Consider the following 21,348-nt stretch of genomic DNA (forward strand, 5'->3'; position numbering starts at 1 on the left):
ATATTTTAATCCAACAAGTAACACTTGATTAACATTAAATCAAAAAATTCTTCTTAAACACAATATATTTTTTGACAAGTGATAGGGCTGCACTGTATTAAAACCTGCCGCTACCGTTAATTGATTAAATGTCAATTAAAGAGATCAAATGGCATGTATCAAAGGTTACCACGATTTCCTGAATTTATTCCATTTGTTGGTAAATGCTCACGCTTCTCTGCTTTAATCCCGCCCACAGGTAATTGATGACTCAATTATAAAGAAGCTCTATTGACACCTGTGAAATATTGTTACCGATAGTTCATACAATTAGATACGCTTCTGATAATACAACAGGACTGTAATAATTATTACATAAGAATGAGTTTTTAACTCCGATTCCTGTTAAAACGGAACAAGATTTAAAATTGACCACCAGAATGCGTGGGCAACGTGGACAGCGACCAACCACGTGTCCACCGTGGGCCGGTGGGAACGTGTCCAAGGGTGGACACAAATTGTCCACCATTGCCAGCGCCCACCGTGGGAAAAGGGAATTGTCAAAATAGTCGTTAGCCATAGTGTAAGAATCACTTTAGTCTCCCAATAGGTGGTGGACTTGATCTTTATCTGAACTATGATTTATCAGGATATTCAATATAATGCAGATCTGGGCAATTTTTATATGTATTTTTAAACTATGAAAGGGAAACTAATTATCGTAATTTTCTTATTGAAGTTCTAGAACGAAAAATTTGAAGAAATTTGCATTGTATTTTAACAGGACAATGAGGAAAATGACAGGAAAAATAAAAAGTCAGACGAGGTATGGCATTCACATGATCACTGTTTGGTTGTTTTCATCTCATTACACAGCCATCTCCTCTTAATCTTAAAATCTAAATTATTGAAAAAGAAGTACTCTTTAAGAATTCTGTTTTAAGTAAATAATATTTGAAATAGGATTTCTTTCCTCCTAAGTTAAAAAAGGTATAGTTTACATATAGTATATGAATGGACATATTGGCTTATTACCTGTCTGAACTGAGATTTGATTGGAGCACCAGGATTTTTTACAACATCATAATTTTTTCTTTTAAAAAAATAGCTGATAATAGTCGATTGCTTTTAGCTCACTTTGCCATGAGAATTATTGCCATCACTTGGCGTCTATTGTCATCTGTTAACAATATTTCTAAAAATCTTCACCTCCCTCTGGGCAGAATTCAATGAAAGTTTGTATGATTGTTGCTTTGGGTATCCTGCACAAAATGACTTTTCAGATTTTTAATTCCTGAAAAAAAAAACATGGGCCTTGTTACCAGAATTAAAACATGGGGTCTAATGCCATTGTTTTGCCTAAATTTCAAAAAAGGGAGCAGATAGAAGAAAACTTCAATTAGATTGTCTTCCCTGATAATTTCAAATTGGTTTAATGACCATTAAGAGTTACTGCTCTTTTTATGCAAATTTTTCCCATTTTTTTCTGCAGGATTTGGCTATTTACATAACTTAAGCAGTTACATTAAAAAGGTTAATAGCATTGTCATAAAGAGGACAAGACCTTTCTCATATACAATTTCAGAAAAAAATGGATTGCCTTATATGAAGTCATGACCACTGAAGTGGCATTTTTTGTATTATGATATACCGGTGCCTGTCTGTCTTTCCATCATCCACTTTTGGCACACCAACTAAAAGATGTTGCCACAAATTTTTAACTTTGTTTAATTGTTTCTTTTTGATTGATGTGAGTTAACTTTCAATTTTTATGTAAGATTTTTCATTTTTGAGTTATGCAACTGTATTCAGACAAATATGGGGTCATTTTGCAGCAATGAAAATTTTGTGAACTGTTTTAAGTTATACTGATGATAGCTCCCTTTCAATTTTTTTAAATTTGTGATTTTCCATTTTAGAGATGATTTAGTCTGAATTCACACAAATATGGGATAATTTCCTGTTTGTGGACATATCTACATGCACTTTACAAAGCATTTTATTGAATTATAAAGGGCCGAATTTATTAGGACATCAAAAGTCTTCAGGGATAAAAGTTGTCAGATGACTCCTTGTAAGAGTTATTGTCCTTGAAAGGGGAAAAATGACGTTTTTTTTAATCGCTGAAATAATATTAATAATAAGTCCTACCAAAGTCTTCTTGAGTCAAATTAGTTGGACAACTTCTTGTTAAATTATTGCCCTTGAAAGGCAAAATTAAACCAGGTGAGTGATTCAGGCTCCTGGGAGCTTTCTGTTCATTTTTGGTCCATTTTTGAAACTTTTACTATTATTTTTTTTATTATTAAATTCCTTAAGAAAATCCCAGTATGTGTTTTTATTTATATTTGATATCTCTTATGGTTTTCAAGGTATTAGACGCCAGAAGGGGCCACACCTAAAAACAATCAACATTAAATTTTTGTTTTATCATTAATTGAATTTCAAAATGAAATGTAAGTCCCTATGCTTAAGTGTGTCAAAAACTAGTATTGTGAACAGAGCTTAGCATGCTGCGTTCCGTGAATCTCTTTATTTGTAAGTATCTCTAAAAACCATTAGAGTTGGACAAACTTTGGATATGGTTAAAGTATGCATAATGTAATTTGACCATGAAGATTTTATTGGGAAATTCTATTGACCCTTACTGGAGTTGTTTTTTTTTGGGGTTTTTTTTTCGCTTTTTGACGTTTTAAAAGATTAAGTCGTCTGAAACCTTAAGCTTCAATGTTTTGAAACTTTTTAGGGATGTTGACCTCAATGCTCTATGCTAATTGTGTCGCTTAAATTGCTCAGTGGGTCGCTGTAATGATACGAATATATGGGCCATTTTTGTTGATGTACTTTTTGTGACATGACTTAAATGATTTCAGTTATCCAGATAACGATTCTGGCCCTTTAGAAACTTCAGTTGTATTGGTTTTTATATCATGAATGTCACCATGGAACTCTTTTTCTGAAATATTTATTTTGAATTTGTTGATCAATCCTCCTCTCTTATCAATACAAAGCTCTTAAGAGATGTTATATATAGAATTGTAATTCTTTAAAGAATATCCTATTTTTGATTGTTTTCGGGTATTTTGATTTTTTAATTATTACATTTTTGATACTGAGACAAACATATCCTGTGCATCAGCACGTTTGTTTATACTTCTTGGCAGTTGAAACCATGCTTTAGTTTCTTACACCTGTAGTTACATCTAATACTGTGTTTTCCTCTCATTTCTGTTGCTTTAGTTCATTGCTTAGAACTTAGAGTGCATTTTACTGTAGGAAATTAACCGGTCTGTAATAATTAAGGCGTATATTAGATATTAATTAGAATTGATAATAAATTATTTTAAAAAAAAAACAAAAATTTATATCATCTATGTATATTTAATTTAGACACCTAAATTGCATTTGTTAATTAACTGTGAGTTAAAAATGAAGATGTTAAAAGATTTGAAATTCATAATATGCTCCTCTTGAGTAAATTCTAGATTGATTGTTTTTTTTACAGCATGATATGTCATTTTATAACTTTCTTTATACCTTATTTTCTTGTTTGCATAATTGTTGGCAATTTATGAACAAATAACTTCACTGTAGTTTTTGGCTCAGACTGATTTACATTTACAAGGTCTAATGAGGCTGTTAAGCACTAATTTGTGTTTACACACATCTATACATGTACATATATTTTACTGCTACTCAATAATCCAGTAGTAGTGATAATTATAATACTGTTTAATTTCAGACAATATGATAATTGTTGCCTTTTCATCTTTTTTGTGATGAGTGTAAAATAACTTTTATACCTTCTTGTTGCAAGTATAAAAAAACAATTGTAACTTTTTACAATTGGTTGAAAAGATTTTTCATGTGATGCACAAAGTACTCATTTAGTATATGTATCAAATGTCAGTTTTGTTTGGTTTCTTAGTGAATTTAACAGATTTTTCAATGACAAATTCTTGTAATGTCACTATTACAGTTATTTGTAGCCTTCATTTTTTATTTCATAGTTCTAATTTTGAAACAAATGAAGCTAAGTAATTTGAATACACGTATTCTTCTTAAATTTCAATAGCCATTAATTTGTTTCTTTTCTTTGCAGAAAAATAATAAATCAACATCAGTGATATCATCGCCTACATCATCGACAAATTCTTCATCATCCACAAGTAACAAAGTAGCGACCACGCCTTCAAAACTTTTTACAGGGTTAGCTAATTTTAGTTAATTTATACATACGGGATGTAAATGTTGACTTCTGGCGTCTATCACTGAAATATCACAAGTCAATACTTTTTAAAAAAACAAAGAATAAATGAAATGCTTTAACCTGATTTCAAGATTATTCAGCTTTGTAATGACATAATATACAAGTTGTAGAAGTTTTTTTATTCAGCTTTATATGATTATTGTTGTACCATTTTAGGAATTTGTTGAATGACAGTAGTAACAGCAATCATCGTCCAGTTAGTCCACCCCCACCATCGTTGTCTAACTCAATGTCGACGCCCTCAAGTATGACAGGTTTGTGTTGATGAAATAATGTACTCTTGGATGAAGATTGTTAATGATGCCTATCTGATTATAGCATGATATTTTATGAAATCTTGCCCAGTAATATAGTAGTCTTATAAGGATTATCAGAGAAAACTACAGAGTGCTATATGCATTATTTTATTTTTTCTGTCCCGAAACATTTTCCCATGTTGGTCCAGACCCCCTATTTCTACTAGCCCTCATGAATGTCTCTGGCATAGGTGAAGCATTTCATGGCATAAAATAATGTTTGCTAAATATATGATTTCATTAAAATATCATTGGTAACTTATAATGTGTTATTAAACAACGACACTAAGAACATCTGAACAATAGTCATTCCATTATTAATTTATCTTAATAAATTTCAAAAATGTAAAATATTTTTTTTTAGAAAATTCATTTTGAAGTCTAAATGAAATGATATAAATCAAAAGTCAGAAGTTTTTTTTACATTAGATTTTCATTTCATTTTTTATATTATACAATTTTAAATTTCAGAATTACTGTGTGTCCAACAAATTTTATCTGCCTTTTCTTAGATCCTCTAAATGGTATTCCAATTTGGAAATTGATTTAGGTCTTTCAGTAAAAAGATTTGATTTAAATCAATTGTCCTTTTCACAGTTTATTGACACTTGCCAAGGGTTATAGGTCAGAAGTTTGAATGACATAATGTAAACAACAATAAACCAGAAACAACTTCAAAACATAGTTTTCATTATGACCAAGGAGGTCTTGTTATGATTATCACAAGTTAAACATGAAAGCTGTGTTTTGCAGATAACAGTGGTATTCAAGGTGTGTTCAAGCAATCCTTCTAATGTCAATAAGAAATGCAGTGAAACTTCTCCAAACCGGACCCTCAGAAAACCGGTCTGCCCTTCAAATCAGCCGTTTTCAAAAGTCCCAGCCGATATACCTTAAAATCTGTGTGTTTTTGTCTTCAATAGACCGACCACCCCCTAAAACCGTACCTCGGCTGGTTTTTCACAGTTTCAGTTGCATATTTCAAATAAAAACAACCTCTCAATTCCGGCCGCCCAGTTATTGTTCACCTGTAATAAATGTGTCAACAAAACTGTAAATGATTACGTAATTAATAATTCATTCACTGGCCAGTTTGCATTTTATCAGTGGACAGATGATGATTGAAGGGGACAGTAGTTAAAACAAAAATTTAATCCAGACATTACATTTTGTCACTGGTTGGCTGTTAATTGGTGTGTACACAGGTCAGGCAACCAGGGTCATTTAATAGTATGATCTCAATGATCTTTTAACTGTCAAATAATGACCTGTGCTCAAGCCAAACAACATAGGGGTGAAGTTATTAATACAAATAATTAATTACCATCAATAGCCCTTTGATCTTTATCAAATACACATTTTTTTCAAAACCGTAAACATAATTTTGTCAGCAGTACCGTTTGTAAAATCAAATCATTTACGAATGATGTTAGCTTTGAAATGTAATAAAAGGCCAAATATTTTGAATTGACATTAAACATGTCTCGACCCACAAACTGAAAAGGTGTAGGGTTATAGAACACATTAATGGAAACATCTCTTAGAATGCATTGCTATTTTTTTTTTCACAAAATCGGCCACCCCAATAAACCAGCCATTATTTCTTGTCCCAGTAGTGGCCAGTTTGGAGAAGTTTCATTGTAAAAAAAAATCATTTTATAAATAGTCTTGGTCTATTTTGGACACTGAACATAAACATATACACATGTACTATATAGAAGGTCATTTTTGCAAGGTGCTAATTTTTGGGTGTTTTAGCAGTCTATCTAAAAATGACTAAGTGTATTCCTCAAAATACTTTTTCTAGGCTTTAGTGCTCAGTGCAACACCAAAATTAGAAATGCCAATTTTTTTGTGTATACCTTTTTGCCTCAAAATGCCAAATTTTACACCTGCCAAAATAACCCCTAATATTGTAATGGTCTTTCATATGGAAATTGTTGGAACCTTTTTATATTTGTTAGTCTGCCAGGCTAGTAAAATATATACCATGAAAGACTAAAAGATGATGCAAATGCACAAAAACAAAATTGATCTTTAAAGATAGTCTGAATTGATATGTTTCTGTAATTGTAATTTGCTTAAATGGTTAATACACTTTCCTCTTAGGAATATTTTGTAATGCAGTTATACTTCTACCATTAACTTCCTAATCACTATATAGAAATAATATAAACTGAAAATTTTCATTTCATATAAGTTTCTTTTTTCTTTGCTTTCAATTGATTTTCTTCTGTTGTTGAATTTGTTTCTTTTTTGTTTGATATTTTTCTGTCTTTATTCTTTCTGCACTATTTTTTAGGACTCTCTTTCCCACGACTTTACAACACTTCCACTGTTTGGCAGCGTAATTCTGCTGCCATGAGGCTTCTAGCCTTTAATGAGCTCACTAATAAATCTGGTAAGATCGACCTGTTCCTTACCCATGTCAACAAAGCAGGAAAGGTTCATATTAGTCAATATCCGAAAAAGATGAAAGATAATTTGATATTTCAGAGCTAATGTTAAGAAATGCCTTTATTTTTGTCCTTACTGTCAGCTTACTGTGTCGGTTTCTGGTGCATGCATCCTGGGTATTAGGAGTATTAGGAGAATTCTATGTCTTTGTATGTATGGATAGATTTTACTTGTGCATTTAAATTTTCCATTTTAGCTCTCCTTGCCATTGGCCAAGTGAACTATTGCCATCACTTGACGTCCAGCGTTGTTGTTAACAATTTTTTCAAAACTCTTCTTATCTGAAATCACTTGATCATTAAGAACCAAACTAGGTTTAAATATTCCTTGTGGTATTCTGCATAGAACTGCTGTGGAAATTTTCGATTTGTTAAGAAAAACATGACTGCCATTACTAAAAATAAAACAGAGGGGTCAGACAGAAGTTTTTTTCATATATCTCCAAAACTGTTATGTTAAGCATGCTGAAACCTATTTCTGGTCAAATTTTCGTTGTAATATGTTATGCTATGTTGGAGTTATTGCCCTTTTCACCATTTGATCCCTATTTTTAATGTTATTTCGTTCAAAAATCTTTTCTGAAACTTCAAGACCAATTAGAACCAAACTTGTGATTAATATTCCTTAGGGTATTCTTCATAGATGTGATGTGGGGATTTTTGATCCAATGGAAAACATGGCTGCTGCTACTAAAAATAGAACAAAGGGGTCAGCCAGTCAGAAGTTTTTCTAATATATCTCAAAAACTGTTAGATTTAGCCAGATTCTTTCAATTGCTGAAATGATCCTTGTTAAAAGGCCTACAACTGATGGGAGTTCAAAGTTGTCAGATGACTTCTTGTTAAAGCTATTGCCCTTGAAAGGCACAAAATTATGTTTTTAGCTAATATCTCTAAAATTATAATAGATAGAAAAAAACTTTGGATTGATGATGTGAGCCTTATGATAAGTCCTACCAAAGTATTCTTTTAAGTCAAAATTGTCAGATGACTTCTTGTTAGAGTTATTGTCCTTGGAAGGCAAAGCTTGAACCGGGTGAGCGATTCAGGCTCCTGGGAGGAGCCTCTTGTCTGTTTGACACTTTTTGTTGGAAATTGAAGCTTTACTTCTGTTTTTTATGATGACAGCACATGAGATCATTTTATTTTCTTGTCAGTTTTAATTTAAATAAAGGCTTGAATCCGTAGACTCTGATCCTCAGTACTACCTTGACTATTTACATACATTTAGGTATATTTAATGACACCTTCATTGATACAATGCCAATGCAGCATTTTATACTCATGGGTTCTTTTTTTTTCGGGGAGGAGTTTTTTTTTTTTTTTTTTACATTTTATACTTTTGCATGAGTTGTGGTGGAAGCTAAATTTGGTTGGAAAGAAATATATGTTTTGGTAAAAGAATGTAGTGTTTGTTTACAGGAGCTGAGGGAAAAAGATATGCATTGCCTTCTAAAACAGTCATGTTTACCAGATTTGTCTGAATTTAGTAAAATTTATCACCCACTCTAAAAGACCAACACTTTACTTTATATTTCATTTTCTTCCGTACATTTGTTATCAAAATATGTCTATACTTAAGGTTTATATTTAAATTTGTTTTCAGCTGAAGAATAAAAATTGATTTCATTTAAACTCTTGAGTGTAAAATAAGTTGTAAGTTATGATATCACAATAGAAGGCAGCATTGTGACATTATTTATGATCAAATTAACACTTTTTATGATGTTCATGAAAGTATGATACATTTTTAAACCTGGTCATATTATTTAATACCACAATAGTGCCAAAACAAATTAATTGATCCTGGAAAGTTTCTTTTCACTTGTTGTTGACATTTATTTAAAGTTGTCATTTCTCTTTTGCAGATTTAAAGAACTTACAGAACTCATTAGAGCATTCAGGAATCCCTAGTTTGTCAAGTAACTCAACAATGTCACCTGTTATTACTAACTCACTGACATCAGGATTGCCAAGAGTAGCATCACCGTTAGTGAACAATATTACATCAGTTTCACCAAGTGTTTCGTTCATGGGATCTAGTAGTGCTAGTACAAACTCCCTCAGTAGTAAACCTGATGTCAAAATGGTGATGAATGGACCGTCTAGTGCAGCTGGGCCATTACTGAAACCTCAAAATATCAATGTAAGTTGTCAATGGACAGAATCATGGTGTTACATCATCTACCAACAGGTTGTCATAACTCACCCTCATTTTATCTGTATTATGATATTTTGAATAGTCCCATTGTCACTCCAGGGCATGTCTTTATTTGGTTTTTGTTTTTAGCTCACCTGGCCATGTGAGCTATTGCCATCACTTGGCGTCCCTCGTCGTCGCTAACAATTATACTAAACTCTTCTCCTCTGAAACTACTTGGCCAGTTAGAACTAAATTTGGTATGCATGTTCCTTGGGGTATCCTGCATAGAACTGTTGTGGGGATTTTTGATCTATTAAAAAACATGGCCACCATTACTATAAATAGAACATAGGGGTCAGATAGTAGTTTTTGGCATATATCTCCAAAACTGTTAGGTTTAGCAAAATTCTGATAGGATTCAAGTGTTGAGCATGATGAGATATATCTCTGGTTAAATTTTGGTTTTTATCTCTTAAGCCATGTTGGAGTTATTGCCCTTTTTTTGACGTTTTTGCAATTTTTAGTGTTATTTCTTTCAAAAACCTTCTCTGTCATTATGTGATCAATTGAAACCAAACTTGGTATGAATGTTCCTTGGGATATCCTGCATAGAAGTGATGAGGGGATATTTGATCCGTTGAAAAAACATGGCCACCATTACTAAAAATAGAACATAAGGGTCAGACAGTAGTTTTTTGCATATATCTCCAAAACTGTTAGGGTAAACCAAATTCTGTCAATAACTGAAATTATCCTTATTATTAGGACTACAAAAGTTTTCAGGGATAAAATTTGTTAGACGACACCTTGTAAGAGTTATTGCCTTTGAAAGGGAAAAAATGATGGGTTTTTTACAGTTTTCAGCCAATATCTTGAAAACTATGAAAGATTAAAAGAAACTTTCAATTGTTGAAAAATAATCCATATAAATCCTTCCAAAGACTTCTGGAGTCAAAATTGTTGGACAACTTCTTGTTAAATTTATTGCTTTGAAAGGCAAATTTCAACCAGCTGAGCGATTCAGGCTCCTAGGAGCCTCTTGTTTTTTGCAACATATGGCCATGTTATCTTCCTAAATCAACTAAGTGAAGTCCAACAATTTGCTTAGTAATTTAAAAAAATGAATTCCAGAAGAATTTGTTTGTTATTCTATTAAAATCAATGTAAAATGGAGGTGTTTTGATACTGTGGTTAAGTCTCATTGGATGGTATTAACTGAAGTTTAATTGGAATACAGGTTATGGCATGAGAGATTGTTATGTTAAACAAATAAACCTGACATTTAGGTAGGAAGTACTCATTTGTACATGTCCAAATGTAACAAATATGATAATTGTTTCATTTTACATTACATTAGAATTTGTATTATCCTGCTGGACATTTATTCTTTCCATTGAATATTTACGTGTACTAAGGAAATGTCTAGTAAATCATTGTTTATATTTCCACCTTGTTGGTCCAAATGTAACTCATGATTCTGTCTAATCAATTACTAGAATGATATATATACTTAATTCAATTTCTGTCCTGAATTTTTTTTTTTTGATGTACATGTATTTTTATATTACACAGAGATCAGACACCACACATAAAATGTCAAAAGTATAGTGATATTTTGTTACCAAGTGGTGCTGAATTTCTTCACTTTATATGACATGCCTTTTGTGTTGCATGTGCATGGATTTAATTCTACAGCAAACCCAGCATCACAAATTTACCTTAGTTTGAGAAAATTCTAACGTGTTTGTGACGTCATCAACTTTAAAGACTGATTTGAGTTACCATTGAAGTAAAGAATATCTTCAGACTAAAGTATTTTCTGTGGGACAGGGCCTAGTTGTGTTTAACACAATGAAATAATGCCCTGACGCATAAGATGATTCTTAGGGTCTGTGTTAATCAAAGATAAAAGTTTTGACTCTGTATTAAGTCATGCACAGTTTCCAGTAAGTATTTTCTTTGGCTTAAGTCATTTCTCATTTTTTTGTCAGTTTTGATTCATAGCTTCCCAGATATGACTTGATTTCTCACAGAGAGGAAGTAAAATTATTATTTCAGACTTTTGATATATGATTATGTATTCAGAAAACTCATTTTTATAGCATTAAAAATTGATCAAAAGTATCATCTTATAGTAATATTAATTAACCTAGAGGACACCTCAGCCCATATGATGTACTATATTTTGACCTTTGTATGTTACAGCTAACTTGGTATAAAGCCGCCAGAGATTCATTGGTAATATATAATTTTTCATAGGGATGTTGGGTCTTAGCTTGGCTTCATTAACCCCTAATACTGTCCTGATAAAACACTGGCTTAAATAAGCAAATGACCATAGATAACATTATTTACACATTAAAGTGCATGGGAGGAATGTAATTGGGTTTTTTTTATGACTCGTCAGTTTGTACAGTGGACTGCACAAAGAGAACAATTACTTAAACATATTGAAGTTGTGACAATAGTCCATTTTGAATCTACACATGCAAAGGTTGTCCTTGACTTTCATGCAGAATTAAGTCCTTTACCTCTTTCATAGCCTTCACATAAACCAGCACCAGCAGAATTAAATCCTTCATGTAAAACAGAACCAGATGAACTATGCCTGCTCATAGAACAACCAACAGAAATATTGTCCACTTGCATTGCATTCACATAAATCAGAACCAGTCAGAATGAAATCCTCTTTCAATACCTGCATATGGATCAACCATATGTCTTCTTAAATTGCCTTTCACATTATATAGGATCAGCGAATTTTAATCCTATTACATTGTCTGCACATAGAACAACCAGTAAAATTAAATCTATCTACAATGCCTGCACATACAACAGGAGTATGTCCTCTTACTTTGTCTTGGCATAAAACAGAACCAGCAGAATTCAACCCACATAGAACAATCAGCTGAAATTGGAGTTCAAAATTAAACTTCGTTTGACTTCAACTTAAATGAAAATCATGGTGATCTTAGAAATACTTAATTTTTTTATATAGGATAAAAAAAATTTAGATGTCAGATTCAAAATTTTGACTTCTTTGAACACATTCTTTCTGTGTTAGTAACCTATGCTGTGTCATTTTTTTTTATTATCCAAATGCACAGCTGTATTAATCTTGAAGGTTACATCCATACTTATGACAATTTCTTAGAATAAGAATTGATATTACACTGTGAGCTGCAGATCATTATAAGTGTTATTGTTATCATCAATGGTGGCTGTTAATTCTATCAATAGAAGTATTGAAGTTATATTCAGAATGGATTTTTTCATAATTTTTTTTATTAAATTCTGTAAATTTGAAAGAAAGTTGATGCAATGTATTGTCCAATCACATAAAATAACCAGATTTTATTATAGTAGCAATATTTGGATCAAGACATTTTAATGGTATTAACAGAGATCATTAGGGGTCCTGTTGAGGTACCCTTCTTCTCAGAGGTTGTTTGTATCATCTGTTCTTTAATTTTCTTAAAATACTTTGAGCAAGTAATCAGTTGCAGCTTGTTGTTAATTCACTGTAAATTTACTGTAAATTCAGAAATTCTTACTGTAATTACTATTCTATGAATTTGGAAAATGGAATTAGTAGCAGGATTTTTTTTTCACTAAAAAAAATTGTAATTTTACCATTTTTATCTCATTTACTTGAGATATCCAACAATACTTGTAATGCACTCTCTTGTTTCTGAATTTATCATTGGGATTTAAAAAATCCCATTGCCATGTAACTGGGTTATTTTAGCATATAATTATCTAACCATTATTTTTAATTTTCAAATTTATTTTTCAGAGTTCAGAGTCTAGTTCAGAATCCATGTCATCATTAAAGTCCATAGCACAACAAGCAGTAGTCAATGCGGGTTTAGAAAATCAGATAAGTTCATCATCAACAGATACAGTGTCAATATCAACAGAGTCTCGGGGTATGATACTTCTTTACATATTCAGAGTTCACAAAACTCATATTCATTTAGTGGTCTTACAAAAAATCTTTTCAGTCCCATCTAAGGTAGAGACTATTTTAGTATGGAAAGTCGAAAGTGGGGGATGGGGTGGATCTTATTGAAAAAAATAAATGTTATTCCTTTTTTTTTGGGGGGAGGGGGGATGGGGGTTTACTCATCATTGAAAATATAAAGAAAATGATTCTATATTTTCTCTCATTACTTAGCAAGGCAAATTTTCAAATAAAAAAAATGATTTCAGTTCTTGCTGAAATATAAATAAAAATTTTGGGCTTGTGAGAAGAAAAATAAGTGGTCGGTGCTTTGCATCTCAATTACAATATTGTTGATCTTGAACAAATAATACTGACATTTGGTCAGTCAGAACTGATGGGGACGACCTTTTTTTTTTTTTTTTTTTTTAACTCTAACTGTCTTTTTCACAGTTTTGTAAATTCAGAAATTATTCCCAAAACTGTAATTTTGTCTTTTTTCTTTTTAACCAAGATGCAATTTCAGCATTTGAAAAGTTTTTTGAGACATTACAAGACATTCAGATCACTACAAAGGTGTTATTTACTGGTCCATACAAAATTAAAGTGGACAAAAAGTCTTTAAAATAAATTTAGTTCATGTCCAGAGAAAATGAAAAAAAAGACCTTTGGACTAACATAATTCACTACAATTTAATTAAGAACTGTTCAAACTTCAAAATTTAGGTAATTATTGCAATTGCAATCCAGTGACATTTTTTGCAATGATAAGTATTGCATTAATGTCCTAGTTACGGGTAGATCATTTCTAGTAGATAAAATGTACTAGTTTTTCTCATACTTGACCTTGAATGAACATTGGAATTTTAATGTGAAAAACAGAGGTCACCAAACTTGATTTTGATACAATTGAGCCTTTAAAAAAAATATTCACAATATTTTATGTGGATTCTGTATTGAATTTACAATATTTCACAAACCACTGAAAAACTGGTAGTTAAAATTTCATGTAAATTTATATGAAGAAAACAAAACTGACATTCTTTCATATTTCAAAAAGAAAATTGGGGGTTGCCGAACTATTTTTCTTAAATATATATAAAAAAAACTATTTCCCATTACATTTCCAGCCTAAATTTGTGGAAAAAAAAGTCTATTTATTAATATTCTTTAGTTTTGAATGGAGCCTTAAACATTTTAGAATTATTTGAATCATGATCTGTGACCAATCAATGTTATTGTCCTTACAATTCAATATCAGGTTATAATAAATAATAGTGCTTACTCAAAAAGAACCCTTGAATAAAGTGAACTAAATTATAAATGCATATTCAACTTATTTACACATGGGAAATTTTAATGTCATAAATTAAAGAAATGCTTTGCTTAGATTGTCCATCTAAACAATGAAGTATGATAATAGTTACATACTCTGTATTACTTCAAAACAGATTTTAAGTATTATGTATACGGAAATATTCACATACAGTGAAACTTCTCCAAACCGGACCCCCAGAAAACCGGTCTTCCCTTCAAACCGGCCATTTTCAAAAGTCCCGGCCGATATACCTTAAAACCTGTGTGTTTTGTCTTTAATAAATCAGCCACCCCCTAAAACCATCCATCAGCTGGTTTTTCACAGTTTTAGTTACATATCAAATAAAAACAACCTCTCAATTCAGGCCACCCGGTTATTGTTCACCTTTTATAAATGTGTCAACAAAACTGTAAATAATTATGTAATGTTACGTAATTAATAATTCATTCACTGACCGATTTGCATTTTATCAGTGGACAGATGATAATTGAAGAGGACAATAGATTAAACAACAAATTTAATCCAGACATTACATTTTGTCACTGGTTGGCTGTTGGTATGTACACAGGTCAGGCAACCAGGGTCATTTAATAGTATGATCTTAATGATCTTTTAACTGTCAAATAATGACCTGTGCTCAAGCCAAACAACATAGGGGTGAAGTTATTAGACTTTGTTGATAGGTGATGTACGAAAACAAATCAAATAATTCATTACCATCGATAGCCCTTTGATTTTAATACACATTCTTTCAAAACCATGAACATTATTTTGTTGGCAGTACTGTTTGTAAAATCAAATATTTACAAATGATGCCAGCTTTGAAATGTAATAAAAGGCCAAATATTTTGAATTGGCATTAAACATATCTCGACCAACTAATTGACAAGGTGTAGGATTATAGAACACATTAATGGAAACAGCTCTTAGAATGCATTGCTATTTTTCACAAAACCGGCCATTTTTTCTTGTCCAAGTGGTGGCCGGTTTGGAGAAGTTTCACTGTATTAGTAAAAAGAATTTTTCATCACACTTAAGTTTGCTGTTGTAAATATAAATTTGAAATGTAGATATTTGTCAATTTCAGTGCTGTTCAACTCTTCAGTGATAACATCTGTAGCGCCACAAGTTCCTCCACCAACGTCGCCATCGCCGGCTGACCAACAAACAACCACGATAAGACTTTATCCTCTCCTAGGTGTTGCCCCTTTAGGGCCTGTACCTTTAAGTCGAGAACATTTCTATCAGTTAACAATGTTAGAGGCTGCATATCATCATTTACCACATCCTTCAGATTCTGAAAGAATCAGGTAAAACTCATTGTCTGTATCATTGTTGTTCATAGACATTTGATTTCCAGATAATAATTCCTTTATTAGTGTATGGATCCCTTTGAAATTATATCACAAGGTTCCATATGGAAAAAGGATGGTTGACCATCTGTCAGTCCTTTTGTTTTTGCAACTGCTCTCCAACAAAGAATAGAATTTCATGAAACTTGGTATGTAGTAAGAATACAGTATTACGAGGAAAGTTTGATCCCTCAAATTTTGTAAGTTATGCTGTCTAACTTGAAGAAAATACTGCCAAATGTGGCCAGATTTATTATACCCCCTACCTACAAAGTTGGGGGTTAGGGATGTATTTCTTTTTTCAGTCTACTTTTCTTGTTAGTGCAACTCTCCCTAAACCACTGAATGGGTTTTGAAGAAATGGGCATCATTGCATGGTATGGAAGACTCCAAAGGGAAATAATCCAACTTAAAGCTTTTTACGTTGAAATTTTAACTATTTGATGTGGAGTATGTTCTGTGTGGGGTTGCTCACAGTATTTTTGGGACTATTTCTGTCTTCAAACCTACTTCTTCTAGAACTACAATAGACCTTTCAAGTTGGCCAATACTCTTGGTATATAAAAACAAACTAAATGATAAATTTTTTACTATATTTGGTCAATGTTTTAAGTTTTTTGACCATTACATATTGTGTTTGAAACCTATGCTGTATTGAATACTTAATCATCGACCAAATTCAACGTTATGTCAAGCTGTTCAGTTATTTTTATACTTTTCTATTCGGAATTTGACCTCAGCAGTGGTGTCAGCCTGAGTATTTTATTTAGCTTGCTATGTGTGTCAAAGAAAATATTCGGTCAACTGTAATGTTTTTAATTTCATGGTTTTAAAAAAAAAGACATTAAGGATGAAAAGCATGTGTCTCATTCAACCATTTATAACACATTTTTATATTCATCAAGATTGCAGTTGACAAATTGAGACAAAAAATTGTTTCTTATGATGGGCACTGGAAAAATCACTTGTGACAGGTTTGTTACTATTCCCAGAATAAGTATTTTATGATGCTTGCAAGGGAGTTAATCCAAAATAGGGTTTACATTTGTAGAGTCAATTTGTATTTACAGTTACTCGTTCAATCTACCTAATTCCAATATTCCAATGTTTTATTTTAGACACTATCTTCCCCGTAATCCAGTCATAACTCCAATGTACTACCCACAGCTACCACCTCCTAATGCAGACTCGGTGGAATACTTTCAACGATTATCAACGGAAACATTGTTTTTTATTTTCTATTATATGGAGGTTAGTATCAGTAGATAAACTTTCAGCGGGTATAATTGATTAGGAGAAGTCTCAAAACTGTATTTTCTTATTTTTCTCTTATGGAATCCGTGATTTTTGGTAGAATGGGTTCTGAGTGCAATAAAAACTTTGTTATTTATTTGACTGTGTATTGAAAAGGTTCAGGAATAGAATTTGGCTGGTTTATACATATGATTTTAGTATAAGTACTGATTTTAGTAGTGGTACTGATCTTAGTAATGGTACACATTTAAGTAATGGTAGTGATTTTTGGACAGGTTATTTCATTTAGCCTGCTCAAAAATTAGAATTAATTTCCTAATGGATTCAAATCTAGAATTACTTTGTTATCAAAATCTTATTTTATGTTTGAGATTATTTGAATCATGGAGTGTGGACCCATCAATGACATCCTAGTAACGTGTTGGTTGTACAAAATAAACTGGTTTGGTTTGCTCAAGTAGAACCATCCAATCAGAAAGCTTTTTCGAATTAAATTTTAGTTATTTAAAACCAGATAACTAAAAGGCCTGTGTTCCTCAATTCTATTATTTATATATACATGGAAAGTTAAATTTTTGTGTTAATTGAAAAAAAAGTAGAAATGTTAAACTGTTGTACAAATGCTACATTTTCATTTGGTATATAGTGTGAAAAAGGGCTAATCAACTTAAAATTACTCAAATGATTTCTGAATGTTAATTGAACAGTCAATACTGTACCTCATCTCTTCTAAGAATGAGTGATATTTAATGCACATATATTTTTTGTTCTATATAATGTATTGAAAGGCAAAACATATCTTGATTGGCAAAGTTAGATATCCACATTTTATATTGGACTGAAATAAGGTTGTTCTTAATATTATAAGTAGTGTTCGGTCTGTTATTTTGATAATTGTATTGAGGTATATGGTCTAATCTTTTATCTTCTTTGTCTTCTTTAGTCATCAATCATTTCATTTGTATCATATTATTCAGGGTACAAAGGCTCAATATTTGGCAGCAAAAGCTTTGAAAAAACAGTCATGGAGATTTCATACCAAATATATGATGTGGTTTCAACGGCACGAAGAACCAAAGACCATCACTGAGGATTATGAACAGGTTGGTATTCTGGATGGTTTAAAGACCAACTCCATTTCTTTGATTTATAACTGTAAAATAGTTAAATCAATTATGTAATTACAATATTATATTTAGCTTGAACAATATTTTTATGAGTCCTGACATAAAGTAAAAAGAACAAATTGAATGTATAGAAAATGGAAGCATGCAAGCTCCTATATTCTGAATTGGAAGGATCATCCAGTTTTCACATTACAAAGTGTTGGAAACATTTTTAATTTACTGAATTAATTTCTTTGATTTTTTTTAGGGCACATATATCTACTTTGACTACGAGAAATGGGCCCAGCGGAAGAAAGAAGGGTTTACATTTGAGTACAGATACTTGGAAGACCGAGATTTGAACTAAATGAGAGCTAATGTCCAAATGTCTACCATTGTTAATGTGGATCTGTTTTAATACTGCCATTTGAGTCTGATGAGTGCATTGTGAGCAGTAATGACCAATTTGGTTACTATGGTAACACATTGTTATAATGACTTGAGAACTTTGCAGGGACAGTTACCTTCATCTGGAATTACAATTTGTGATATGAAAGCAGGAAGTTAAAGTGGCCATATCTGATCTCACAATTCTCATGGTTGAATGATGATGTGAATGTCAAGTTTCATATTTCATGGTTCATTTAATATGCAAATGGTTGTTCCTAATAAAACCACTGGTCTGAATAGTGCTCCACTGAATCGTACACTGAGATGTTACAATATGTTGGTTTTTGTTTTGTCTTTTTTATTTGATTTTCTTAGTGTTTCGTCTGATGACTTACTTGACAGAAGATGTAGAATGTTCCAAAATTTTGTTTTACAAAATACACACAAAAATATTTTTGTTACATTTTATGTGCTGTCACAAATTGATAGTTTTAGTCAAGATTTGACAATCATTTCATTGCAAGGTCATGCAATTATGTGATTTCAGGTATATACTTGAGTGTAAAAACTTCTTGCATAGTGTAAAATAATTGGAAGTTTGCATATTGTAAAATAACTTATTACTGAAATTGTTTATGAAATTTTATTGTACCGCAATGTCATTTGGAATTTTCATTTGTTTTTTATTCCTTTGAAAGTTGCTTGTTTTGTTTATTGTATGGGACCAATGTTGTTTACTTGGTACAAGACAGAAACTTCTTATTGTGAAAATATATTCTAAAGGATTTGAGCCAGGATGAATATCTTTCTATCAGATAATCTGTTGTAGATGTAAGTTTGTTGTAAAATTTGTGAAAGGAAAATCTGATCAAAAACCAAAACAAATGAACTTTTCTTAATAAACAGTTTTGGGTGCTGTTTTTCTAGAAAAAAAAAGACTTATTTGGTCACTCTTTAATTAAGAACATGTGCCATTTTAAAATGTGTTCGGATAGGAGGCAAATGAAAAATATGTACAAGTGTCATTGTTTGATGTATTTTGATAGGTTAATTTAAGGTTCTTTTGATTGCCCTAAATTAATACATATCAAACACTACAGAAAAATAAGTTCAATTTTAGAATGTTTGAAAATTACGATTTTTTTGGCCTGTTAAGGGAGGAGGATTGGCTGAGGTCCTTAATAGTCATATCACACCAGCACACTCCAATACAGTGTAAATCATACTTTAGAATTGTATACTATTCCTTTTTTTTTACAATAATTTGTGTTGTTTTTGCAATTTTCTTCAGTGTGAACTTATTGTACATCTAGGTTTTATTGTGAATTTTCTGGACATGATTCATAGAGCTTTGCAGTGTATGTTGGCCTGTCAGTGTTGCCTCCGTTACTCATGGCATGACTGTTCAACATATACTCAGGTTCTGTGTAATTCTGTTGGTCAACTCACTTGATACCAATTTACTATGATGTTCAAATACTTTTCAGTGGAGCATTTGTGTGTTAAAAGTTCTTAAAAGAGAAATACACTGAATATCATTGGTATAAGAGGTTACAGGATGTCTTAACAGGTGTTCAATTGCAGTAATTTAATGTAAACAATTTTAATGTTTGAGATTTTTATGAGTCTTTTGTTACTTACAATTTATTAAGTTTAAGCAGTTTTATAAAGGGGGGATGAGCTGAGCTCATGGAATTATTACAACCTCTTACAACAGTGATATTGTGGCTATCTCAGTAAATGTTGCTTGTCAGCATTGAAATGGTTGACTTATAAAACAGTGAATACTTAACAGTAATCATGTGATGGGCCATGGAACTTGGCTTTCAACAGTTTTAGTGTGTGAAAGTCTTATTTTTGTACAGAATGTAAATTTGTGCCTTGTTGCTACAGCTGCAGGGGCCACCAACCAAAGATGTTGTGTGAACTCCTGACCTAGTTGGGCATCAGGGTCAAAGGTCAAAAATGCTGGAAAATTTATTAAAAAATATTAAAAAAGACAAAGAAATTTGTCAAATGAATAAATACTGTGTTTAATTGTTTACTGTATTAACAGAACTGACCTTTTCCTTATGATATGGTTACACTACCAAAGCAAGACTGTTTTTACACAATTTGCCAACGCTTGTCGTGCTGGGGCCAGACCCATACGGGATTGGCCTAGGTTCTGCTTTATTGGTTCTGGCAGTGTTAATCTTAGTTTAGGAAAGCACAGTTTGTGTCCATCTGCAAGCAGCGTGACTGTGCTTTAAAATCTGATAAAGAGTTAGTTAAAAAATAATGACTTGAGAGCTGGAAGATGAGGTCATGAGTTTCCGCTGCCCATTAAGTGAGATTTTTTAGGGAGTAGGGTTCATTTCTCCACCCATAGCTAGAGCAGAATTAATCTAGAGTACTCTGTTTCAACTGGAATCTAAATAAGAATGGTGTCTGTCATCACCATTTTTATATCGACCCCTTGTATTGACAACTTCCAGTTCAAGGCTAAACAGGCCAAAAATTTGGAAAAAATCCTCATTTTTTCACACGAGTGAACCTTCAGGGGACTCCTGATCCCCCACTCATGACTGTAACAAACCTTATCTTGCTTCAATGGCCTTCACAGGGTACACGCTGTAGAATGAATGTGCTTTGGTGCCTGTTTTATTCCTGTTGAACCCCACATGGAGCAAAAAAATGGCCAGAAATGGACAAAAGTGACCATTTTCGAGTGACGGACCCATTTTACCATGTTGCCAAAGATCCTCCAGTCATGCGTGATGTTTTCATACTCTAAAAGATCTTATTTTTACTTTTGTTGCCAAAGGCAAAAACAGGTCTAGGAGTTGATCACTCCGTCCG

At 32.1% G+C, this 21,348-nt stretch overlaps 1 protein-coding gene across 5 annotated transcripts in view; it reads left to right on the forward strand.

Annotated features, from left to right (window-relative positions):
- Positions 1-20,532, forward strand: part of LOC148618489 (CCR4-NOT transcription complex subunit 3-like) — a 33,776-nt gene extending 13,244 nt beyond the window's left edge. The window contains exons 10-20 of one of the 5 annotated variants that reach the window (XM_088577495.1): positions 764-805; positions 4,082-4,188; positions 4,406-4,503; positions 6,848-6,946; positions 8,870-9,147; positions 11,350-11,382; positions 12,941-13,073; positions 15,493-15,715; positions 16,876-17,008; positions 17,989-18,114; positions 18,386-20,532. In XM_088577495.1, coding sequence (XP_088433621.1) covers positions 764-805; positions 4,082-4,188; positions 4,406-4,503; positions 6,848-6,946; positions 8,870-9,147; positions 11,350-11,382; positions 12,941-13,073; positions 15,493-15,715; positions 16,876-17,008; positions 17,989-18,114; positions 18,386-18,484 — 1,371 coding nt within the window. In that variant the 3' untranslated portion in view covers positions 18,485-20,532. The remainder of the gene's footprint in view (positions 1-763; positions 806-4,081; positions 4,189-4,405; positions 4,504-6,847; positions 6,947-8,869; positions 9,148-11,349; positions 11,383-12,940; positions 13,074-15,492; positions 15,716-16,875; positions 17,009-17,988; positions 18,115-18,385) is intronic. The other 4 variants (XM_088577498.1, XM_088577496.1, XM_088577497.1 and 1 more) reach the window with 4 other exon arrangements.
- Positions 20,533-21,348: the final 816 nt, after the last annotated feature.

The sequence above is a fragment of the Perna viridis genome, chromosome 4, assembly GCF_037379345.1.
Source record: "Perna viridis isolate PV_CMFRI_1.1 ecotype Kerala chromosome 4, ASM3737934v1, whole genome shotgun sequence".
Taxonomy (NCBI): Eukaryota; Metazoa; Mollusca; class Bivalvia; order Mytilida; family Mytilidae; genus Perna; species Perna viridis.